Source organism: Psammomys obesus, unplaced genomic scaffold (genome assembly GCF_907164565.1).
Source record: "Psammomys obesus unplaced genomic scaffold, mPsaObe1.curated_primary_1811, whole genome shotgun sequence".
NCBI classification, from domain to species: Eukaryota; Metazoa; Chordata; class Mammalia; order Rodentia; family Muridae; genus Psammomys; species Psammomys obesus.
Genome location: NW_026590699.1, coordinates 7,172,405 through 7,196,110, shown reverse-complemented (window position 1 = coordinate 7,196,110; position 23,706 = coordinate 7,172,405). Strand labels below are relative to the sequence as shown.

Below are 23,706 nucleotides of genomic sequence, written 5' to 3'. Positions count from 1 at the left end.
GGGGAGTCATGGTTTGTGGTCCACTGCTTTCCACACTTCTGCCATTGCAGCTTTTCTCGGGCATGAGTGATGTCACTATTAAAGCTTCCCCAGCCTTCCAGCCAAGCTGACCTCCCTGGACCATGCCTGGGAATCAGGGTGGGCTGCCCAGGTGTGAATGGCTGTGAGCGTGCAGACAGCTCCTGCTCCACTGCACAGCAGGTTAACACCCAGAAGGGAGCCCTCAGGACATGGGAGCGGAAGACAGGCACACACGTGCATGTATGCTCACACATATCATGATATATAGGCTCCTGTAGAAATAGTCTCTTTAAAAGGCTTAGATTACCCAGGCTCCGTGGTGCACACCTGTGATCCCAGCACTCAGGGAGGCAGGGGCAGGTGGATCTTTGTGAGTTTGAGGCCAGCCTGGTCTATAGAGTGAATCCAAGACAGCCAAAGCTACAGAGAAAAATCTTGTCTTGAAAAAATACATACATATATACATACACAAAAGAAAAAATATACACACACACATACACCATTAAAGCAGCTCACTGCTAACACATTTGTTAACTCCAGTTCCAGAGAAACCGACACTCTCTTCTGGTCTCACCAGGCTCAGAAGTGGCGTGCCGATACACATGCAGGCAAGACACCCATACACTTAAAATAAGATAAAATCCTAAGGAAAGACTATAAATGTCATTAAAAAGCAAGGATAGGTGGAGATCTGGGGATGGCTCCGCAGTCAAGAGCACTAGCTACTCTTGCACAGGGACCTGGATTCTCCCATTCCCAGACCTGTCGGTAACTCCAGGTCTGAGGGATTCCCCACTCTCTAGGGGCCTCCTCGCGAGCTGCATACACAAGGTACACATACACACACGTAGGCAGGCAAAACACTCATCATATACATGAAATAGAAGCAAATAAAATCTTCAGAAAGAAAGAGGGTGTTGCTGCTGTGATTCATCACTTAAAGTGCCTGGCCACCGTGCAGTTCTTACTGCCGTGGCAAAAGAATTCAGGAGCTCAGTCATCCATTGCTCCAGGGTGAGCTTGAGGCCAGCCTGAGCCACACAAAACACTGTGTCCAAGAAAGGGAGAGAGAAAGAGAGAGAGAGGGAAGTTGTCATGTGTCCTGAGGACATGCCCTGCTTACTCACCCTCTGGAATGCAGGAAGATGTCACTGAGCCTTGGGCCTCCTGTCTGCATAGCTGAGCATCCATTAGTTTCCCACCGGCTAGATGGGACATTGGTCTCCTGTGGTGTGTGTTCATCTGGGATGTATGCTCAGTGTCATCGGAAGGGTCATCCTAGATGAGAACCAGAAGGAGGAAGTGCAGAGACTCACTTGCAGGGCCACAGTTGGCTCTGAGCTCAGCCTAGCCTGAGGGCTGGGATGGTGTCATTGGAGTCTTCTGTGGGCCAGCACTGTCTGAAGGGACTGGGTTCACACAGAGCAGATCCTTCTAGAAAGGCCGTGTGTGATCTAATGTGGACTATTTGACCTTACCAGAATCAACCTTCAAGGCTGAAGTGTAGCCCAGTGGCAGATATGTGCTTAACATGTGCAAGGTTGTGGGTTCTATCTCCAGCAAGGGGGTGGGGATGGAACTGGGTTGTGGCTCAGTTGATAGAGTGTTTGCCTAGCATGCACAAGGACCCGGGTTTGATTCACAGCACTGCATAAACTTGGCGTGGGTACTCACATTTGTAATCCCAGGGGAGGTACAGGCTGGAGGATCAGATGTTCAAGATCATCCTTGGCTGTGTAGCAAGTGTGAGGCCAGTCTGAGCTAGAAATCCTGTCTCAAAAAATAAAAACAAATAAAAAAAATGAACAGAAACCCTTGGAGGCCCCATGGATATGAGGAAACAGGGATGGCAGAGAATGCCAGAGCTGTTCCACCACCCAGCCACGCCCTCCCTTAGGCCCCTTAGGGCTGGAATCAACCTGGCCCAGGTGAGGTGAGGTCTCCCAGCGGGAAGTGGTCTCAGGTTTTTCATTCAAAGTGACATACATTTAGGTGCCTTATGGTGGCTCCTCTGTCTTCAAGCATGAAGTTCTAGCCACTCAAAGACTGTCACATTCTCCTGCCTTCTCAGATAGGTCGTGGTGGGTCTTTGGCCCTACTGTCAGCCACCCACATGACCTTTTCATATGCACACTGTCCACTATCTGTGGTCACTCGCCTAGCCTTTTATACCCTTTTATCTTATCCCTCACCCACATTGCTGCCTATTGTACTCTGTTCTACTCTTCTTCCCCAAGTTGTCTGGGAGACACTCCTGTCCCCAGTAGTAATGCCCATCCTGCCTTGGCTGGTTTCACTCCTCGGTTCCTGCCTGCAATGAGCATACCCAGGCCGCCAGTGAGTCTCCAGCACCACGTGGCAATCTCCCATGAGGACTCCCACTCCCGAGGTGTGCAAGGCTGGTGGACCACACCCGGCCTCAGTTTCCTCCAGAAAATGAGCATAACAAATATGTACTCCTGGGCTTTGCAGGAATTAATATCTAATGTGTAACAAAGCTGGAAACAGCGCTTAGCAGAGAATGTCCCGGATTCAGGCCTGTTAGATATGTTCTGACTCAGTCCCAGGGAGGAATTCAACCTAATGGCACTTGAAGTCATTGTTGCATGGGCCACTGGGGTAGGCACGGGTCCAGCAGCCTCCCAGTGTCAACACTTAGCACATTTTCCTTTAACAAGGCTAAAGGGAGAGGCATTGTGAGTTACTGATTTCAGCAACTCTGTCTTGGGGAAATGGGATGTGATAGCCCCTTGGACTGACTGGAATCAGGCAGTAACATTTTTGGTCAGGATTACCCCCAAGGGAGGTTAGCACTCCATGACAAATGAAGGACCTGCCTCTGTCCCTAAGAGATGAGTCACACGACCCTGGGGAGGCTCAAAGTCTTCAAGTCAGAGGGCAGGCTTCCAGAGGCACCTCCAGGCCGAGGCTGACTGGCCCCTGCTGGTGACCACTGGAACTGCACTATCTCCCCCTGGCCTCGTTTCTCCCACCAGGAATGTTGACCTCGGTTCAAAATTTCAAAGCTGAGATACTCAGTAAACATTAAAATTCTTCCCTTTTTAGATTTTTGCAGACTGAGGTCAGTACACACCCCTTATTCTCTGCAACTTTTGGGACCCTCTGAACCATAGTGGTCCCAGCCAGGTCCTACCAAGTGCTGAGCCTATTGAGCAGGGCAGTCCTGCTCAAAGCAGCCGGGTCCAGACATTAGCAGCAGTGCAGGCATTCCAGAACCCTGCCTCACCCGCCTCAGCTGCCCACAATATTTCATTATCTAATCAGATGCTGAGCGCGGGCTGATACACAGGCCTCCTTCCATGAGTCTGGGTGGTCTCCTTGATGACTTCATCATGAGGGCCTGGGCAGCATTCCGTCTCCTGCGTAGACAGATAGGCCAAGCCCTCTGCGGAGCCAACAATCAGCACTTCCGAGAGACTGGTGAAGGCAAGAATGAAGTTTTCCCCGGAAGGCTCAGGGGGGCTGCAGGACTGAGTGGAGCTGGGACGGAGGAGGGTGGCAGGCCTTCTTTGAAGGGCCACCCCCTCCCTTGGCTGACCCTCAGAGTCTGTGATGTTACCATAATGGTCTCCGAAGGGGTTTAAACTGAGGATACCGCTCAGTGCAGGGAACTTGCTTCCAGGTGCTGGGCCCTGGGCTCAAGCCTCAAAAGCCACAAAAACAGAAGGGAAGTGTCTAAAAATAGAAGTGGAGGGAAGACCACAAGTGAATGAGACAGACAGCAGGCAGGGGCGGCCAGCCTCTCAGCGTGTGGCTTGTGGAGGGAGAGGTGCCGGTTCAGAGGCTGAGGCCTGCTTAGGAGTGTAAGTGAGGCACAACCCCGTGCTTCCCAGGGCAGCGTGCCCTGTGGACTGCAGGCACAGGCGCAGAGCGAGAGGCTCCAGGAGAAGCGTGCCAGGGAGCCGCCATCTAGTGCAGGCCAGACTCGACTAGTGTGCGCCTTTTACTTTCAATAGTGTTTGGAGAATCAAACCTTTAACTTGTCAACTATTTTGTTTTGGGATTTTTGTGTCTAAGAAATATTTTACAATCCCAAAGTTTAAAAAAACAAAAAACAGAAAACATTCCCTGTTTTCTTCTGGCAGCTTTGTCGGTACTGATGGTTGGTTGGGTTGGGTTGGTTTTTTGCTTTTTTTTTTTTTTTTTTATCGCTCTCATTGGAGTCTGATCCATTTCAAGTGGGTGTTCCTGAGTGGAGTTCTGAGAGTAAAGCTGAAATTTTGAATCTTCTCATGTGGGTTTTATCTATTTGCCTTTTTGCCTATTTGGGGTGGGGCTCACATGTGCCATGGCATTTGTCTATGTGTGTGAGGTCCGTTCCCTCTCTCCACCGTGTGGGTCCCAGGAGTGGAACTCAGACCTTAGTCTTGACAAGTGCCTTTACCTGCTGAGCCATCTCACCAAGCCAGAAGTTGTTTATTTTTAACTCCAACGTGTTAAATAACTGTGGAAAGTGGCTCTAAGCTCCTGACCATCCCATGTCATGTAACAGATCAATATTTTTGGGAGGGGTCCTCCTCAAGTCACCCTGCAGGTGGTCTGACATGTTAACGGACGTGAACTCCCCATCCTCGGGAATAAGAGAGAGTTCTAAATCCTGGGGTAAAGAATAAGTCTCCTAGATCCTGAAGGAGCCCTTTGTGCCATTGCAGACAGCTCGTGGATTTTCCAGTGTGTGCCATCAGCTCATTGAAATTCCCTAGGACCTAGGAATCCCCCAGGACCACCAAGAGCCATGATCTACTGCCCTCAAAGGAGGGAGAGTCCGAGAGGAGCTGGGGAGGGTAGCAGAGTCTGTGGCTGGTGCCCATGAAAGGTGAGACAGGAAGAGCCAATTTAGAAAGGAGAGGGGATTTCCTACCATTCAGCCTCAGCTTTGCGTCACAGGGAGTCTATTCTGCTCTACCCGGAAAAGCTGCAGCCGGATTGAACATCCTGGTTTGCACGGGGGGTTAGGGTCTGTCCTTGGAGGCAGGTTTGGGCTTATCTGACCTTTGTTCCAAAGTCCAGTCGCATCCTGACCCTGCATGCATGCATCCTGATGACAGTTTCCAGATGTAAACTTTTCCAAACATGTGGTCATTCTAAGAAGCTAAGCACACCTCTTCCATAACCACAGAACTTAACAAAATTGGCTTTGAGTTTGTCCTCATTCTCTACCAAAGATGGCCAGTGACCCAGATTCACACCAGCCTCAACTCTAGAAAGGAGAGGACAGGGTGTCAGGTAGACAAATCCATGTCCCATTTATCCTGTCCTGTAAGGAAGTTGAATTAAAGTTAATAGTTAGCTGATGTGTTGTTTGGTTTCCCTCTGTCTGACTCAATAAGCCAGACCTTGCTCTGAGCAACAACTTAGTCCTAAGGAGACTTTTCTTATTAAAAGATAACCATCTCCTCCCGTAAGCGCCCGTGCAGGGAAGTGCAGTAGCCAGACATGGTGTTATTCCAACAGCAATGCACACAAGCACCTCTGGGGACTGTGTGAAATGCAGATTCAGGGTTCCAGAGCCACACCTGGGATGATGTACTTCTAGTGAAATCAGCATGAAGTTGGAATGACCCCACACGGAGACACAGGGCAGAACTTGGTCAGCCAGGAGCCAGGCAGACAGCCTGGACGCTGGGCCTTCCTGAGCCCAGCGGTGGCTCCTCCCCACTGGTGTTCTGCGCTTCTCCGTGCCATCACCACGGGGACGGAGTGGGGCTTCTGGTGGGTCACCTCTGGGAGCTGCTATGTGGAGTGATGGCTTTCACTGTCTGTCCTGCTTCCTGGGAGACCCACTCCTGTGCACAGACTGGGGCAGAGGTGTGTGCACACACGATCTTGTAGGTCCTTGGAGAACTGTCCACAGGTCTGTAAGACATTCTCTGTGATTATGGATGGGAGCTGGGGGACGGAGGCGATTTTCAAGAAGTTGAAGAAATTTGAAGAGCTCTGTGGGATTGAGAGCTTTGAGGTTGAGGCATGTGGAGGAGACACCTTCTCTCGGGACAGTTTTATTTTTAGCCTCTTTACACAAGGAGAGGAAGATACTGAGCTGGACTTTTCAACAGAGGATGGAAGTGGCTGCTGCCGCTGATTAACACAAAGGGAAACCCTCATCACCTGTGTGTGCAGCTGCTCCGAATGCCACAGCACACTTCCCCACCAGGGAGGACATCCTGGGGAAAGCCCCAGCCTGCCGATCCAAACACACCTCCCAGGAGCATGGTGAGGCCATGCACAAATGCCCAGTTACCCCAAGAGGCAGAGTTCTAGCCCCAGACATCAGGGGCCAAACCACATTCTCCCAAGACGCCCCCTCCCTTTGTCTGGAGAGAAGCAGCCTGGGTGCTGTAGAATATTCCAGCCCATCACACCACTCAGGAGAAGCTGTTCAACGCTGGCAAGATCGGCCAGAGCCAAAGAGGTAGAAAATAAGTGCTGGTGAGGGTGAAGGGACATTGGAACATTTCTGGAAGAGCTGTAAAATGGTACAGCCACTGAGGGAAAAAGTCTGGCCAGAAACTTAAATGTGGAGTTGCCATGGGATCCATTGAGTTCTAAGGGTAGACACTCAAAACTGACAGGAGGTACTCAGGCAGATGCTTGGCACACATGCTGAAAGCAGGACTATTCAAACAACGGGCTGGTTCATCACACAGAGATGCTTGCAGTGCAACCAGAGACCTGAATTGAATGCCCAGGACCCATGTAAAGGGAGAAGTTAAGAACTGACTCCGCTAAGCTCCTTCTGGCCTCCAGATATGTGCTGTAGCATACACACACAGGCACTCTTACACACACACACACACACACACACACACACACACACACACACACACCCTTAAGTATGTAGCAAAGGATACAGACACTCAGACACTCAGTTACACCCATTAGCAGATGGAAGGACAGACTGGGGTATATCCATACGGTGGATTAATAGTCTGCCATGAATATGAAGTGTTGGTTCATGCCTCAGTAGAGATGAGCCTCCGAAAGCACTAAGCTGAGTGAAAGAAGCCACACTCAAAAGGTCGCACTCCATGTGGTTTCTTTTCTGTTGATTTACGGAGGAGGGAAGCCTCAGAGATAAGGCTACTGGGTGGTTGCCAGAGACTGGGGAGAAGAATGGGGGGTGGGCTGCTTGACAGGTCTGGATTTCTCTCTGAGACCATGTAAGTGTTTTGGACCTAGATAACATGAGGGTTTCGCAAACCTGTGAGTGTGGGAAGCCCATTGGCTTATGCAATGAAAAGAGCTGTCATCATGCTCTAGAGCAGACAAGACTAGGGTTTACCCCTGCAAACAGTACAGGTCAGAGGTCTGCTGACATTGGAGGGAAAATGGCTTCCCAGGGTAGTCTGTGTCTTTCCCGTCAATGGGGTCTGAACGTGAGGGATGAGGGTGGTCTCACGAGCACCTGCCCCACGAGCGGTGCTGTGACAGCTAGGGACCCGTGCTTTCCTCAGCTCTAGAATGACCACGCCCACCAACAGACTTGCTGCCTGGGAACTGTGAAGGTCCCCTGTGAGGAGTGTGCCATCCTCTGGGCGGCCACTATACACACTGGCAAGGGGCCCCCGGAAAGCTAGATCCCAGCAGCACCACAAATCAGCGTGGCCAGAAATGACCCAAAAAAGTCAGAGCCAAAACATGTTCTTCTCCTAAACACACAAACGGCAATCAACACCCAGAGATTCGGAGACAGGGTGAGCTTACTGGCCCTGTGGCCAGCCCACAGTGCCAACTGTCCTCATGGGAATCCACGCAGTGGGGCCAGGCCCGAGTTTGTGGGTGGACTTCCCCCTTGCTCACGATGCTCAACTTACCCCGCCCTGCCCTGGCTGGACATTTGCAGTGGCATGGCTGGATGGTGCTGGAATATGAAGGGTAGGGAAGAGGAGCCCCATATCTACCATTTGGGCCTTTCCAGCCTCCCCTTCAGTTGAGGAGGTGGAAGGCTTGGGGTGGGTCTCTGAATCTCTCTCACCTGTTTCTGTCTTCAGCGAATAGGGCTCTTCCACCCACAGACCTGGCTCCTGCTAGAGCCAGTAGGATAGGAACAGCTTCGAATAAGGTCTTCCTGTCCCAGGGTGGGCACCTTCATGACACCCTCTCTGTACCTCACAGCCCCCCACCCACGAGATTTGTCCTCTCACTTAAATACTATGAGACGCTGAGCCCCTCAACACTCAGTGAGGACATACACAATTAAGGCCATCCACTTGGGCAATGAAGGAAAAGATCAAAAACAAAAATATAAGCCTCCCTCTAGCCCCAGGGCAGCACAGGGCTTGAACATGTGGCAGCAGATAGGTCTTGATCCCTTCAGCAATAAAATAAAATAATAAAAAAATTTGTAAAATAAAATCTCCATCAGTATCCTTAATTTTACACTGTGAATGGGATCCAAGATAGAGGCGACTAGCAGGCAAGGTTTCTGAGAGGCAGTCTTTGAAACTCTGAAATTGGTGAGTGGAGGGGCAATTGAAGACTGAAAATCGACATTGTGGCTTCCTGAAAGAGAGGGGACATCACAAGAGCAGAGAACATTTAGATTCAGGTGAGGTGTGGACTTCACTGGGAACAGAGAGGGGATTTCCATTGTTCATGCCTTCCTCCTCCATGAGGGGAGCCGACCCACAGCACCTGTGAAGCTGAGCATAGAACTCACTGCCTGGAGACCAGGACAGCAGAGGCGGGGCTCCTGGTTCCTCAGTGGCAGCAGCCACCTCCACCCACCTACTGGGTCCCAAATCCACAGTACCATCCTCCCGGATCCCATATCTGAGAGTGGCCATATGGACTCCTCAGGGAATCCCAGCCAGTGAATGTACAGTCACAATCCCTCATGGCAAACAGATGGATAGCCACCATGTATTATTTCACTAATAAATGAGACCCTTTGCTATTTTTTATTATTGATTACTTCCTAAGCAAATGTCTTCGGAGTTCACCCACCCCTCTTGGAGCATGTGTCAGTACTGTCTGTGTAAGGATGGGTAACGTGCCATTGTGCGGCTGTACTGTGTTTAGTGCAGCTCCTGTGTGCGTTACATGGAAAACAAAACTCTCAGAGCGTTTCACCCTGAAGAGACTTTTCCTAGGCGAGCAAGCTGATCCTGCCATTGCAACTCAACGTTTGATCACTCACCGTCAACCTCACCTGTCTCAAACTCTCATTCCTCTTTAAGCTGTCTGATGTCTTTCCACAGCCAGCGAGCCCTCTATGGTGGCCCTGGTAGGAAACGGTCAGCTACGTAGCGTTCCTGAAGATGGGAGATTTGAACAATGGGAAGTGCCACTTGGAAAATGTGACCGAGAATGGTGCTTGTTTTCTACAGTCACCCTGAAAATGTATTGTTCCCACAGGGTCAGCCAGGGCCAGTGGGCACCCAGGGATACAATGGGCCCCCGGGGCTGCAAGGATTCCCTGGACTACAGGGCCGCAAAGGAGACAAGGGTGAACGGGGAGCTCCAGGGCCAACAGGACCAAAAGGAGATGTGGTAAGTAGTATGGGTTCTGGCTGGGGTCTTCTGCCATGGGTGGGCACTGGGGGTCCTGGCTGGGGTCCCTGCCATGGGTGGGCACTGGGAGTCCTGGCTGGTATGGCACTGGGGGTCCTGGCTGGGGTCCTCTGCCATGGGTGGGCACTGGGAGTCCTGGCTGGTGTGGCACTGGGGGTCCTGGCTGGGGTCCTCTGCTGTGGGTGGGCACTGGGCCTTTCTGCTTTTGTTAATTGTTCTGATTCTTCACAGGGAGCGAGAGGCGTCTCTGGATTCCCTGGTGCAGATGGAATTCCTGTAAGTGTTTGGGAAGATGAGAAGGTTAAACATTGCGTGCGTTCCGAGCAATGCATTTATAACTTAAAGAACCCTTTGAAATGAGACGGCTTCTCTCTGTTTATAGCATCAAACTGGGGTTGCAGGGTGTTCTCTGCACTCAGTTTTCTCCTCCTGGATTCCAGACAAACAATGGACAAAGTGTTTCCTTCCTGAAGGGTCTTACAGGCAGGGCTTCAGAACTGAGCCTACTTTGCTAAAACCAGACTTGTTAGCAGTCAGACAAATAGAGCATGATTCACAGATGGTCTGTAAAGAGTGGGTCTTGAGGACTCATTGCCACACGGAGCAATCTGAGTATAAAGTGGCCCAGCAAGTCCCAGGGTAGAGGAAGCCCACAGCGACTCTGCAGCTGCCAGATTCTTTGTCGTAGTTGCACATAACAGGGGCCAAAAGGAGAGTCACAGGCTTCTTGTCTGTCATCCCAGCACTTGGGAGAATAAGGCAGGATTGCCCTGAGTTCAATGCCAGCCTAAGCTATAGAATAGGTCACCTCCAACACACACAGAGAGAGGGGGCCGGTGGGAGGGGCATGGTTCCTTCATGAGAAAACTTCAAAATGCAATAAAAGTGTTTTTATAAGCTAGTTTACTTCTTTGACAAAAACAAAAGCAAAAAAAGCTGACTCACAGGACTCAGCCAGCAGATTCCCAGGGCAGGCTTCCTGGCCAGGGATGAGTGTGTCTATCCTGTCAGGCCTCCTTTGTCTGTTGCCATGCCTACAAACATGGACCCTATGGACTTCACCCATGTTCACAGATGTCTGTGAACAATTCTCTTCTATCTTTTCATGCACACACAGGGAGAGACAGGGTCCAGCTTCGCCAGGAGGGTTGGTTCCAGGAACAGGGAAGGGAAGGGAAGTCTGCCCTTTGCCTTCAGACCAGCATCCCCACAGTCTTGAAGGACGTGCAGCAGAGAGAGGGCAGCCATGCTTAGCAGAACATGAGCCCAGGTCCTCAGGTCACCCATAGAGAGGGCTCCAGGAGACTTGGGGCCACACCATCCTATAGTCAGGAAGAAGGCAGTAACTGCCTCGTGACTTGGGTCTTGGGAAATGGGCAGAGTGAAGAATTCACCAATTTTCAGAGATAAACACATCATAAAAGTGTTTTGCCAAAGATAGCCTAAATCTAAATTGCCCATTTTTAAACTACTTCTTGGAACTCTTTGGATTGCCCAGAAGTTCTGTCATGATGATTTGGTAATCCAAGTTAACTAAGATAAAGGGACATGATGGAATGGAGTGGAAACCGATGTGTCTCGTTTTTGTTCATTTTTCATCTGTGTGTTTACCTCACATTGTTCTGCCCAGTTCACGAACCCCAAAAGACCAGGAATAAACAGACTCCGCTGTAAATATATGAGGTTCTTCTTATTGTAAATTACAAGCTGCAGCTTGGGCCCACACACACTGGGAGCCGAGCACCCTGCGCCCAGGCTAGTGGGGTGATATATAGATTCTGGTCCATCCCAGCATGCCCAAGGCAGGGGTGATTCCTGCCTGGCAAGCATCTATTGGTCAAAATGTTACAATTTGAATCGATTGGCTATAGGAAGGTTCCCAGACCATTAATGACCAGGTGTCCCTCCCTAGGGGGATGGTCCAGTTTCCTAGCAACTGTATCTCTAGTGGGTAGGGAAAGAATGCAGTGAGGTGGCTCTTCCCCTCAGGGCATTACTAGACTTCTTTACGGTACCTACTTCAGGTCTTAATAACAGCTGCTAATTTATCTTTTGGTCTCTCAACATCAGAAGCCAATGATTACCAAGTTAGAGGAGAGGCCTCGCCATTTGCACAGTTTCAGTTCTGCCCACTGACGCCAGGGTCACTGCAGAGAGCACAGCACAGATAATGTGGCCTGAGCTTCAGAGCTCATCAGTTGTGAATCTTGCTCTCAAGGGGCTGCGTTATGTTACATGCTCAAAGCTGTCTAAGGCGGCGTCTGTGAGGAGCTTAGATCTGTGTGCCATAGAAAGGGGTCTGACTAGAGACTGAAAGACGAACATTCAGGCTAGTGTGGCTTGATGCTTTCTTCAAAGCCCAGCTTCATACTAAGATCATGTCGGCTTCCAGCAACTTTCCAGTGTCATGGGTCAGTTCTAGGAGGGAACAATAGTACGCAGTGGCCAAACGGCGAGATGTCACCCATGTGTTTCAGGGAAGTGCCGAAGGGTGGAGCCCATAGAGAGCCTATTCCTTGAGGCCTATCTGAAGGAATGGGTCCAGAGGCCTCTCTTGTCCTCACTTAGAAGCCAGCAGAGATCTCCAACAGGGAGTCCTGACTCACGAGCAGGCCAAAGCTACCTAAAGCAAAGAGATGCACTAAGAAAGAAAATTTGTTTCAGTATTTTTCAGTAGTGTTGTATGTGTGTGATTCCCTCCCCCCCTCCCCTTAAGGGTCTTAAGACTTTCTAAATTTCTCAAGTGAAAAAATAAAAAGCATCCAAATGGCCTCAGAAACCACTTTGGAATATATGTTTGATTCATTACCAAGATACATCCCTTAAAGATATTGCCCAATTACAAAACCTGTACTTAAATGGGGACTGTTTAATACCAAAACAGGCTGTGTCCTAATGAAGCATAGATTGTAGGTAATTGGCTCTGACCCATATGTCTGAAAGCTCGCTGCAGCCGGAGCCCTCTGCTCATTCCACGGGCACTCGGTCATGTGGCCTCCCTGGGTGACATCTCCGAATGCCTTAGGGTTTTGATACTCTTCCCTATAGCTGAAAGTTTTCCAGGCGTGGCAGTGCAGCCTGTAAGCTCGGCCTTTGGAGGACTGAGGCAGGAGGATCTCAAGTTGGCATCCAGCCTAGGCTACTTAGTGAGGCCCTGTCTCAGACAACGACAGGGCAATTAAAGCAAAGAGAGCTGACCCAGGCTCTGGAGTGTGTCAGCCATCTTTGAGATTTGGCCCCTCCAGCTTGCTGTTCACAGTTCAGTAAGGCTGGTAAAGCTATCTGACAGGTGTTTCAACTAGCTGGTGCAGGCTTTGAGGATCTCCTCTTCCGGTTGCCTGCTGAGAGGCCCCTGAAGCAAGGCAGGGGAAGCCAAGTTCCTTCAAGCCCAGGAGAAATGGTACCCGGTCCTTGCAGGTCATACCTGCTTAAGACACACCTACGTCTTGGCTTGTTTAATCTCTCATTCCTTCCTTCCTCCATTTTTTTGAGTTACCTTTTCCTTGGACTCGTGGTAGGGTGTGGCCTCTGAAAACATTTACCACTGTTTTGTGGATCAATTATGTGAAAACTTGACAGCTCACACATTGTCCTGCTTTCCAGGGGCACCCAGGGCAAGGTGGACCCCGAGGAAGACCCGGCTATGATGGTTGCAACGGGACCCGGGGAGACGCGGGTCCACAGGGGCCCACTGGATCTGGGGGCTTCCCTGGCCTCCCTGTGAGTATAAGCACGGTGACCTGCTCAGCCCGGAGTCTGGGCGGTGTGCACCTGCCAGTGTAACTGGGCCAAACACAGTGTGGCCTTCACTCCATTTCCCAGGTTCAGCCCAGCAGGGCCACCTGCCAAGCCTTGTCCTTGTCATCATGGTTGATGGAAGATCATTTCCCACCCCCCACCCCCTTTTTGAAGCTAACTGGCCCGGGTTCAAGCAAGTTCATTATCCCTATCCTCAATTAGATAGAGATAAGTGGCTTGGTGTATATTCTTGCTCACTGTCTTCTAAGAATCATGCCATCACCTCCCATATTCTAAGCCAAATAACAGCAAATGCTGTAATAATACAACTAAAACCAGGAAGCTTGCATCTTGTCCCACGTGTCGGTTGACACTGAGGAATTGTATTTCTGGGGACCTGGAAGCAGTTGGGTTCTCTGGAGCCTACAGAGAGGCAGATGCGCAATAGAAATACATTTCCAGTACAGGAGCCTTGCTGTAACTGTCCGTTTTGTGACCTTATTCTCGGGATCTTTGCAAAGAATCCTAAAATGCTCTTTCAGAACTATTGTTTGCAAACACAGGTTATGCTCGCATTTTTCGCTAAGCCCTTGCATTGTGAAAACACACTGAGGCGAGAGGAAGCCATGAGCAAGCAGCCTTCAGCCTGCAGATTGTTGGTGTCTCTGGCTAATGGCTCCTCCCTCCACCTTGCAGCGCCTGCTCAGCCTGGCTCTTTTTCGTGTGGTTCAATGTTTCAGTGAATTGTGTTACTTTTCTGTCTGGTTCAAAAATATGACCAAGAGACAGTTGCCAGTGCAAAATACTGATTAGATATGATCTTCAAAGGAGGCATGTCCCTTACAGTCAGCATAAATCAAGCCTCTCTCCTGTATTAAATGGCTCTGAGGGCCTCCCTTCTGATGCTGTTAGGACTCCAGTACCATTATGAAGAAAAGACGGCACGGTTCAATGCCAGGGGATGGGTACAGAGATTTGTTTGGGGTTCTGAAAAGTTTAAATCCTATAAGCTATTATATAAATCCTAAAAGTTTCCATTTTAGCTCTAAGAGTATGAAATAAAAAGCCTCATGCTTGTAGTTGGACCTTAAGGCAGTTGGCTTTGGAGGTGCCTACGTAATCCACAGGGACACTGGCATTGCAGACAGAAGCCGACAGCCGTCTGTGTCATCATGGCCATGCTGGAAGATAACGGGCTCTTCTGTGTCTTTTTTCCTATGGTATATCTGCTAATTTAGGGGCCCCAAGGACCCAAGGGGCAGAAAGGCGAACCTTACGCACTCTCTAAAGAAGACCGCGACAAATACAGGGTATGTTTGCCGTAGGTGGGAGACAGAACTCAGCGATCCCATGTAAACTATAAAGAAAGCCAGTTAGAAATTAACTCTGAGTGGAAGAAGGAATGCAGAGAGGGAATTCACAGATTCATGGGGTAACAAGGCTGTGATTAACTTGGGGCCGTCACACTTCTGTGTGGGGTGTATTAGGTCTCCCCATGTTCTCAATGCAACAGAACAAATAACTCAGTCTGGCAGGGCTTGTATGTTTCACGCCTCTTTCCAGCTCTGCCATAGAGGTAAATGCATCCAAAGATGCTTAGAACCAGTAACTCCAGGGGCTCAGGGGATGGCTCAGGAGAAGGCTTGCCCCACAAGGGTAAGGCCTGAATTTAAATCCCAAAGCCATGTAAAAAGCAAGGCATGGGATCTTATACTTAATCCCAGCGCTGAGGAGGTAGAGACAGCCAGATCCCTGCGGTTCAATAGCCATGAAGCCTAGCCTACCCAGGGAACTCCAGGCCAATGAGAGGTCGGATGTCTCTTGAGGAATAACATTTGATATCGACTTCTGGTCTCACGTGCATGTACATGTGCCTGCAGGAACTCATGCACGCATACGCATGCGCACGGGCACACACACAGGTAATTCCTGATTAACCCTTGTTTCCTCTCTACCAGGGTGAACCTGGAGAGCCGGGACTGGTTGGCTACCAGGTGGGTATCATTTTCACTAGAGAATGTTCCATGCAGAACTTTAAGAACGCCTGGAGTAGACATGCCAGCCTGCCTGTCTTCAAGTCATGTTTTCTTTGTCCGTGCACAGGGGCCTCCCGGCCGCCCAGGGCCTATAGGACAGATGGGCCCCATGGGAGCTCCTGGAAGACCGGTAAGTCCCACTGCCCGATGTCAGGTCACCTGTGGATGCCCTTTGTCACCTACTGAATGCCATTGAGCCACAGGCTGCTTCTGGCTAGGGCCCCTTCCATCATGGATCAGCCCTCCAGATTTCATATTAATTATGTGACAAGAGGATCATCATCCCCCAGTAAAGCCAACCAACCTGGTCAACAAGAAGCAAACTGATTTTCCCCCTGGGACAGGCCACGGCCACTGTAGAAAGGGAAGCATGGGGTGTCATTTGTAGACTGTCCCACTGAGTGGAAGCCACAGGTCGTCCCTCCCTTCAACCAATGAACAGAAAAGCATGATGGGATTGAAGCAGAATGAGGGAAGGCTTGAAAGAAAGGGGCAGGAGGTGCTAATGTTCCCGAGGCCCTGCCTGCTCCCGCCACCACACAGAGCCTGGAGCGCACCTTAGCCACCACGAGAAGGCTTCTGCCTCATTAGGAGCACGCCTTGGCAGTGAGACAAAGAGGCCCTGGGTGACACACAAGAGAGTTTGGTCCAGGTGAGCGGCCTGGGGCCCAGAAGCTCGTTCTCGGGACTCAGGCTGCTCCTGCATTCATGCAGTGTGCCCGCAGCCGGGGACATTTGTGCAGCATGCTCGAAGCCTGGGAGGGGCATGGGTTACCTCCTCCAGACGGTACTAATCAGTTGTAGTAACGATTCTCGTCTTTATAAAACCTTCATCCAATGGAGGTTTTCTCGCCATGACACTGTGGCAGATTCAGCCAAGATAGACAGACGGATGAACCGTGCTCTCCCTGCGAGTGGCTGGCTCGTTTACATAACGTGCGGCCTTGGGTTTTTCTCTACTAGAGTTCAGAGGGGCTAAGGAGGCAGCCCAGTCAGTGACATGCTGCTGTGTAAAAGCATGAAGACCTGAGCCTGGTCCCCAGCACCACGTCACATGCCTGTAACCGCAGGACTGGGGATCGGGAGACAGAAGCATTCCTGAAGCCCACTGACCAGCCAGCCTAGCTAAGTTAGTAAGCATAGGTTTAGTGTGAGACCCTGTCTCAAAAAAAATAAGGTAGAGCATGGCCGAGTGATTGAGGAAGGCCTTCACACACGTGCGCGCGCACGCGCGCGCGCGCACACACACACACACACACACACACACACACACACATACACACACACGCGGAAGAAAAGTATGCTGAGTAAATAAATATGTGTAGTTCAGAGAACCTTGCGATGTGCATATGCAGGTGCTTAGTCTGTGGAATTGACCTACAGATGCTCCGTCCGTGGCCTCTGTGAATGTGGCGGTGTCTTGTGGGGACTCTCACAGCGGGGAGGGCAGAGGAGTCTGGCTGCAGTCATGGGGCTGGGGACCTCACAAAGCTTACAGACAGGCACATCAAGGACTCCGGTGAAGTCACAGCCGTAAGCACACAAGCAAACCAGGAACAGCTGTGCAGATAGCAGCCCATTCCGAGGACAGTGACCCGACCTTCCTCCCTGCTCTTCATCCCACCAAGCCAGATGTGGGAAGCTCTCAGGCAGCTCGAAGCAGGCAGTGGATGGCTTTCCCAGGGACGCCAAGCAGATGTCATCTGGGTCCTGGGAGGGAAAATTAAAAAACAGCTTATACATGTCTTTGTATTTCTGCAGGGACCACCGGGGCCCCCTGGACCCAAAGGACAGCCAGTAAGTTGGTGGGGACAAGGGTGAGGGAGGGGCTTTCTGATGGTTATTTCCGAATTCTTTGACCAGAGAACAGATTAAGTGACAACTTTTTCTGATCAGGCTGACAATTGTTGTGTAGTTTAAGACTTGATGCTTAGGAACAGATCCTGTAGTGTGTCTGAACACCTGGCCCAAGCCAACCCGAGGGCTCGGGGTGCTGCCCTTCAACCCTGTGACACCTCTGTGGCTGTGTGCACACTGGTGAGCCGTGACGAAAACCGTGCATCGGGACGATTTGGGGACAGCTTCTAGTTATCTGCAGGTGCAATGTTCCAGGACTGGCAGGGCCACGCTGTTCATTTAAGGGAAATGGGAGCTCCTTGTCCTAGCTGGATATAGTGAGAGTCACCCAGAGCCTAACCTCAGCACTGGAGACAATTCCAGTGCTACTGAGTCAGGCTGGAGCCCAGAACCGGGCCGCTCCCATGACAGGGTACCTGTGATGTAGGTGGAAGCACAACCAAGCATGTAGTTTGTTAGAACCTTGGAGAACAGAACCAGGGTTTATCATAACCCAGGAAAGTTGGACAGATGTCCAGACCCCGTAGTGTTGGTGAGGAAGATGTCTGATCTGAGACACCAGGCTCCAGCAGGAAGCTTGGAAGGGTATATCCACATGCGGGGCCTCATGTTCCCACGCCTGCTCCACACGCAGTCCCATTCCTGTGACCCGCCGACCTTGGCTGCCACCCACCCCGAGGCCCCATAGGCTCCCATCCCCTGCAGCAAAGTTCCCAGCTGGAGCTGGAACTTGAGGAGGCTCCTGGATACCCCCACTCTCCCCACATTCACCCCCATCAGACAGCCCTGAGCAGGCTGGGTAGGGCCTAGAGCCAAGGACAGCGGAAGCCGGCAGAGCTGCAGGGCCAAAGAAGCAGTGGCCCAGCCCAGGCTCTGGCCTCAGATCTCCCCTGGCTGCTGCAAATACAAACAGCCCCCTCACCCTGGGCCGAGTCACTTCCTGGCCACTTTGACAAGCATCTCTGAGCAGAGAGTGCTGTAGGGCCGCCATGCTGTGCTTTGATTTCAGCTCCCAGCCAGGTGGTGGAGCAGCCAAAGCAGAATTTAATTAAAGGTTTTGCTTTTATTTTCAAAAGCTATCTAAGCATTGGAGGAGGCCAGCGGCACAGTGCGGAGGGAGACTGGAGGGGCCCTGTGTGACCCTCGCTCACTGTGGCACTAGAGAGACCCTGGGAAAAAGGCACGGCTGCTTGGGGACAAAAGGAAAGAGCACTGTGTGAAAATGTGTGTGAATTTGTGGGGTGGCTCTCAGGCAGGGCTGACTGCAGCCCAGCTGCTCCTCAGAGGGACTGTAAGATAAACACTGACCGAGACACAGGCCTGACTTTGCCTCAGGAAACAATCCAAACAGCCACATAAATATGAGATGTTAAGGCCCCTAAAATCATTAAAAAGGAGTAAATGTTTATATGAAGTTAGGGTGGTTTTTATCAAAAATGAGATGAGCTGTGATCTCCAGATACAGAGTCTGGGCCGTCGTCTGGGCTGTACCTTACGTCAGCAGGCCCAGAACCTGAGGAGCACCAGCCTCCCTCTGATGAGTGCTATAGGGCAGCTGACAGGATCCCTCTAGGCTCCACTGCTCATTCCTCAGGCCTTCCCGGCAGAGGACCAGGCAGAGCCTTAGGCTCCTAAAGTTCACCCAGACTGCAGCTTGGTCTCTTTTCTTCTAATTCACTGCGATTCCCGAGTCTTACAAACTCACATACATCATCTCTGTTTCTAGGGCAACCGCGGACTTGGTTTTTATGGACAGAAGGGTGAAAAGGTAAAGAGACCCGATGGCTGGGACTAATGACCAACATCACTCAGGGTGACCGGGTGCTCTCCAGGTGACCTGCAAACACACAGTGCGCATAAGGTCGTGATCAAACCCCAGGTCGCCTGCACTCCAGGGACAGCGGTGGCTCAGGGAGACATGAGTGTGAACTGCCTGGGCAGGCATAGATTCTGACAGGGACACGACACTTCCACACAGCTTCAGGACTGGAGCGGGGGTGTCCCCCGAGGAGCGCCTTCTAATGTGTAGGACCCGGACATGGTTAAAGGGGACTGGGGTGAAGACTGACCTGGAACCACTCCAGGGGGCAGATCACATGGCTGCCCTGGCTGAACTCAGTTGTGATCTAAGGTTGGTGACTTCTCTCACCTACTGCGACCCTGCCAAGGCCCCGGAGCCTGAGGAGAACCCGGCGCCCACCCCAGCAGCCATGCTCACACACACCGCACCCGTCCCTCTCGCTCTGCTGTCACTTTGTGGGCGCCCTGCTTTTTCACTGAATCCCGTAAATGGAAATCAGAATTCCCGAAACACTAAGGGGAAAGATCAAAACTTTTCGTGAAAATGTGAAGTCCTCAACAGTGAAATACCCCACAGGAGTTAGGTAAAATCAGAGGAGGGAGAGAGCACGAGTGGGAGGGGATGGTCAGTCGGGGACTGTGGAGGTGAAGGTGAGGTCGGCAACACACAAAAAGGCATTCCTCGGACAGCAGCCAGAGCCCTCACACGTACCGTAGCCTCGGACACTCTGAGTGTGTTAGCGAGTGCTCAGAACACACGGAGGCCCTCAGCAGCTGACGCAGCACGGGGTCAGCAGCCACTCCTGCTACACCGTGGCTGAACTCAAACTTAGTGTCACCTGTACTTGGAAATAGCAAAAAGAAAAAATCAATCGGGCTCTTTTGTGTTCGTCAGTTTCTGAAGGAGAGAGGGCATGACCGAGGCAATGCTGGCCATCGCTGCTCACGTAGAGCAGTGTCTGCTGCCGCTGACACTGCCCCCTCCAGATAGGTGGTCTAGCCTTTGCGCTTTAGCATACACAGCGCCATTGGCTGTGGTCACACCTGTCATCTCTCGCTTCAGACCTAGTTATTTCCTTGCATGGAAATCTATCAAATCTTCTGTAGCCACAAAACCTGGTGCAGTGTGGAGTCATGAGTGACCTCTGTGACCTCAGCGTGTAAACAGTCGCTGAAGGAGGTTCAGTTCACATCACTTTAGTTATCATTATTTTGGTGTGGTTGTTCTGCTGGCATCCAAAACATGCAGGCATCCAAAACAAAGCAGTGTGTGTGGCAAGAACGTGCAGGCACTCATTCAAACTGTCACTTTTGCCACCTGCAGGGTGACATAGGACAACCAGGACCCAATGGAATCCCATCTGAAATCACACATGTTGGGCCCACGACAACAACATACCACCCAGATATGTACAAGGTAAAGGAGTGGCCATTCCCAGTTGACCTAGGGGAAGGATTCTATGCATTGTAAAGCATTCTATGCAGCAGCTGCATCCCGAGAAGGGAAAGACCTCTCTGCCAACTTGGGGGAAAACCCAGATCTCATTTGCACCAGGAGGAACTGCATGCCTCCCTCCAGCCTGCAGGGGGCGGTAGTGAGCTGCAGCAACCTGAATGTTGGCACCAAAGATGGGCCAAGGACCTGCCAGTCCAAAAAATAAGTATAAAAGTTGAGTGAAGAAAGTCTACACCGCTTTTAAAGCTACTTTGGCTGGAGATGCTTTGTGTTCCAACTGCCTTTTCTTAAGCAGACTGAGTGCAGTCATTTGGGGGTCTTTTTTTTTTTTTTTGCATTTGAATTTTGAAGCTGCAGCATTTAGGAGTTATTGCTTACTGGGACTTATGTCAAGATTGCTTGAGATTTTATCACATACTTTTTAGCCTTGTATCCTAAGCCAGGAGTGGCGTTTAGGTACTGTCAGTCTCAAAGGTGTGACACATTTCTTGTTCCGCGTGTTCTTTACAGGGTGAAAAGGGAAGCAAAGGAGAGCAAGGGATAACAGTAAGTCCCTCCTGTGGCCGCTCCGTCCACGGGGCCCGGTTGGGAGGGTGGGGTGTGCTCTGTCTTAGCCTGGGGTTGTCTCTAGGCGGGAAGGTATCGTGGCTACACAGTGTGTTTTGTTGAGTAATAGGGATAATTAACACTGTTTTAGCACCGTCTGCAGCCGTAAGCTGAACATGTGTGAGTGGGGGTGGGGGTGACGGGCTGGCTCCGGGCCAGGGGGTTGCCTGTTTATCCATTTGAGTCCCTTTCCTGGTTCTCCCTTGCCGTCACTCACGCTGTGGTGGTGGCACATGGTGTCGTGGGTAAAGGTGATCAGCACGCAGCCCTGGGCCGGCTCTGCCCCCACACTCCCTGTCCCAGCCTCCTGTCACGGAGCGGCCTGAGGAGGCTGCAGAGGGGCCCACTGGTGGGCTCAGCTCCAGGCACCCCTCACGTTCTGGCGCCTCTCTCCTAGGGCATATCGTTGAAAGGCGAGGAAGGCATCATGGGATTCCCCGGGATACGGGTAAGCCACACTCTTTATAACTATGGTTGTCTGTCTAGTTGGCTTTGGCTTTTTAAACAGATTTTCTTTTTTTAGATCAGTCTTTAGGGTCACAGGAAAACTGAAAAGTAGAGCTTTCCCATAGCCCTCTGGCCCCACCCTGGGCACAGCCAGCTGGTTGGGCATATGCCACCAGGGACATCCCTCAGGTGCATTTGCTGCCGTGCTCGCCCCGTGCTGAAACTTTTAAGACACTGTAACTGCCCTGGAGGTTCTCCCTGGGATGAGGCCTGACTGGTCTTTGTAACAGACCACAAAGAGTAATCTACACTACAGCTTCATTTCTGGTCACCCAGAGAGTCTGATGAAAGTGTCCCTCACGGGAGGCTCACGGGTGAGAGGCAGGTGTCACCTTCAGAACCGTGAGCGTCAACAGCCACCTCGGCACCCGGAGTTGAATGTGGCCACATGCGCCTGCTCTTCCAAGCCCTGAAATCAGAGGGCTGCGCCGGGGTCTTTGGTACTGTCAGGCAGGCTGCTGGGGAACTTGGTCACCTGTCCCAAACTGTTCATTTTTTGTGTTTTCTATTCAACACAGGGATTCCCTGGCCTTGATGGAGAAAAAGGAGTCTTTGGACAGAAAGTAAGTCTGTAGCACAAAATGTGGGCTGTCCTGTAAATTCAGGGACCGCCCCACCGGGGCTTTGGGGACACATGCTATTTTCTGAGATGCCACTGGTTATATAGGTGAGGTTTTAGGCCCAGGACAGTCCCTAGTGCCACTTGGACTTTGTCTCAGCTTTGCTGATCGGTCTGTTGGTTCCTCCACAGGACTCACCCGAGGTTCTGTCACTAGATCCCCAGCCCCAAGCCTCCCCCCCGCCGTGGATTGTCACTCGTGGGCTGTCAGCGGGGTGATTGAGATTCCCCCTCTATTTCCTCGCTATCTATCCACACTCTGGTTCTTGCTTATGTTTCATAATAACCTGGTTGCTTCCCCTGTGCTCTGACACAGCTCTGGCTATTTAAAAGAAGAAGAAAATATGTGAGAGAAATTTACGCAGGTCCACACAATACTTCCCGCCAACTAAACAGCAGCTGGATAGAAAGTGTGCATAGAGGCTTCTTTACCTAACTAAGGGTTTATTTGCTCAGTCTTTGTGTGCACAAGTTCAGCCCCGCCTACTGACAGCCCAGCCCCCTCCTGTCACCCCCAGTGGACGGTCCCGGAGTCTGGCTTTAGGTCTGGGCCAGCCTCTGGGGTCATGTGCCCTAGCGTGCTCGTAACTTGTCAACAAAGGGATTACAAGTGCATTTGTGCCCTGCTGTTCCGTGTTTCACTCAGGGTCATCCCACATCATATGCAGCCAAGCATGCTAGGGAGCTGCAGGGTGGCTGAGCACACATGCACCTCATCTGCTGGCCCAGGATTCAGCCACGCCTCCAGTTGGCTTGTAGTCGGCAGCCGAGTGCACACACAGGGTGCCCGTGGCTGGTGCTCCCACCATGCCGTCCTGTCAGGCACACAGAACGCAGCCTCGGAGTGCCAGCGGCCCCTGAACCCAGCTCAGATTGCCACAGCAGGTAGCCTGGAGACTGAACTAGGACAGAGGAGCCGTGTGGCTGTTCTGGGGTAGCAGGTAGTCTCGCCCCCCGGTGTCATGGCTGACCTCCATAGCTCTAAGGCCAAGTTCTGGCATTCACGTATACCGTGGAGACCACGCTCACAGCTATCCTCATCTCTTCTCGTCGCTGACCCTAACTAAACTTGGGCTGGAGGTCTCACACTCTCTAGAGTCAACTTCCTACCACATTAGTTCTTGCTGAGAGCGTTTCCAAAGGTGATACAGCAGACCAAAGTCAAGGCCAGAATGCCACCAGCTTGGAAATGGAAATGAGCAGATACTGTAGAGGGGACTAAAGCAGGTACTTCACCCAAAGCCCCGCCGAGTCAGCCAGTACATTGCTAAGGTGGGCAGGTGACATGCTGTTACTTACTCTTCACTGAACACAAAGGAGCTGTCGTGTCCAAAACTATGGCTCAACACAGCTGCCCCTGGAACTAGAGGTCCGTGAAGACTAGAACACTAGATTAGGGCCCAGCAAGTCCTGTCCCCAGGGTCCCCTGGGTACCCCCCCGGCTGCTGCCACCTAATTACAAGTGTGATAGGGATGCCCACCCAGCTCTCTCTCTCTCTCTCTCTCTCTCTCTCTCTCTCTCTCTCTCTCTC

At 51.3% G+C, this 23,706-nt stretch overlaps 1 protein-coding gene across 2 annotated transcripts in view; it reads left to right on the top strand.

Annotated features, from left to right (window-relative positions):
• Positions 1–23,706, top strand: part of Col4a2 (collagen type IV alpha 2 chain) — a 130,191-nt gene that overhangs the window by 72,200 nt on the left and 34,285 nt on the right. For both annotated transcript variants that reach the window (XM_055608488.1, XM_055608487.1), the window contains exons 5-16: positions 9,400–9,534; positions 9,787–9,831; positions 13,159–13,275; positions 14,532–14,603; positions 15,252–15,287; positions 15,397–15,459; positions 17,091–17,126; positions 18,913–18,954; positions 20,311–20,403; positions 20,953–20,988; positions 21,446–21,496; positions 22,074–22,118. In XM_055608488.1, coding sequence (XP_055464463.1) covers positions 9,400–9,534; positions 9,787–9,831; positions 13,159–13,275; positions 14,532–14,603; positions 15,252–15,287; positions 15,397–15,459; positions 17,091–17,126; positions 18,913–18,954; positions 20,311–20,403; positions 20,953–20,988; positions 21,446–21,496; positions 22,074–22,118 — 771 coding nt within the window. The remainder of the gene's footprint in view (positions 1–9,399; positions 9,535–9,786; positions 9,832–13,158; positions 13,276–14,531; positions 14,604–15,251; positions 15,288–15,396; positions 15,460–17,090; positions 17,127–18,912; positions 18,955–20,310; positions 20,404–20,952; positions 20,989–21,445; positions 21,497–22,073; positions 22,119–23,706) is intronic.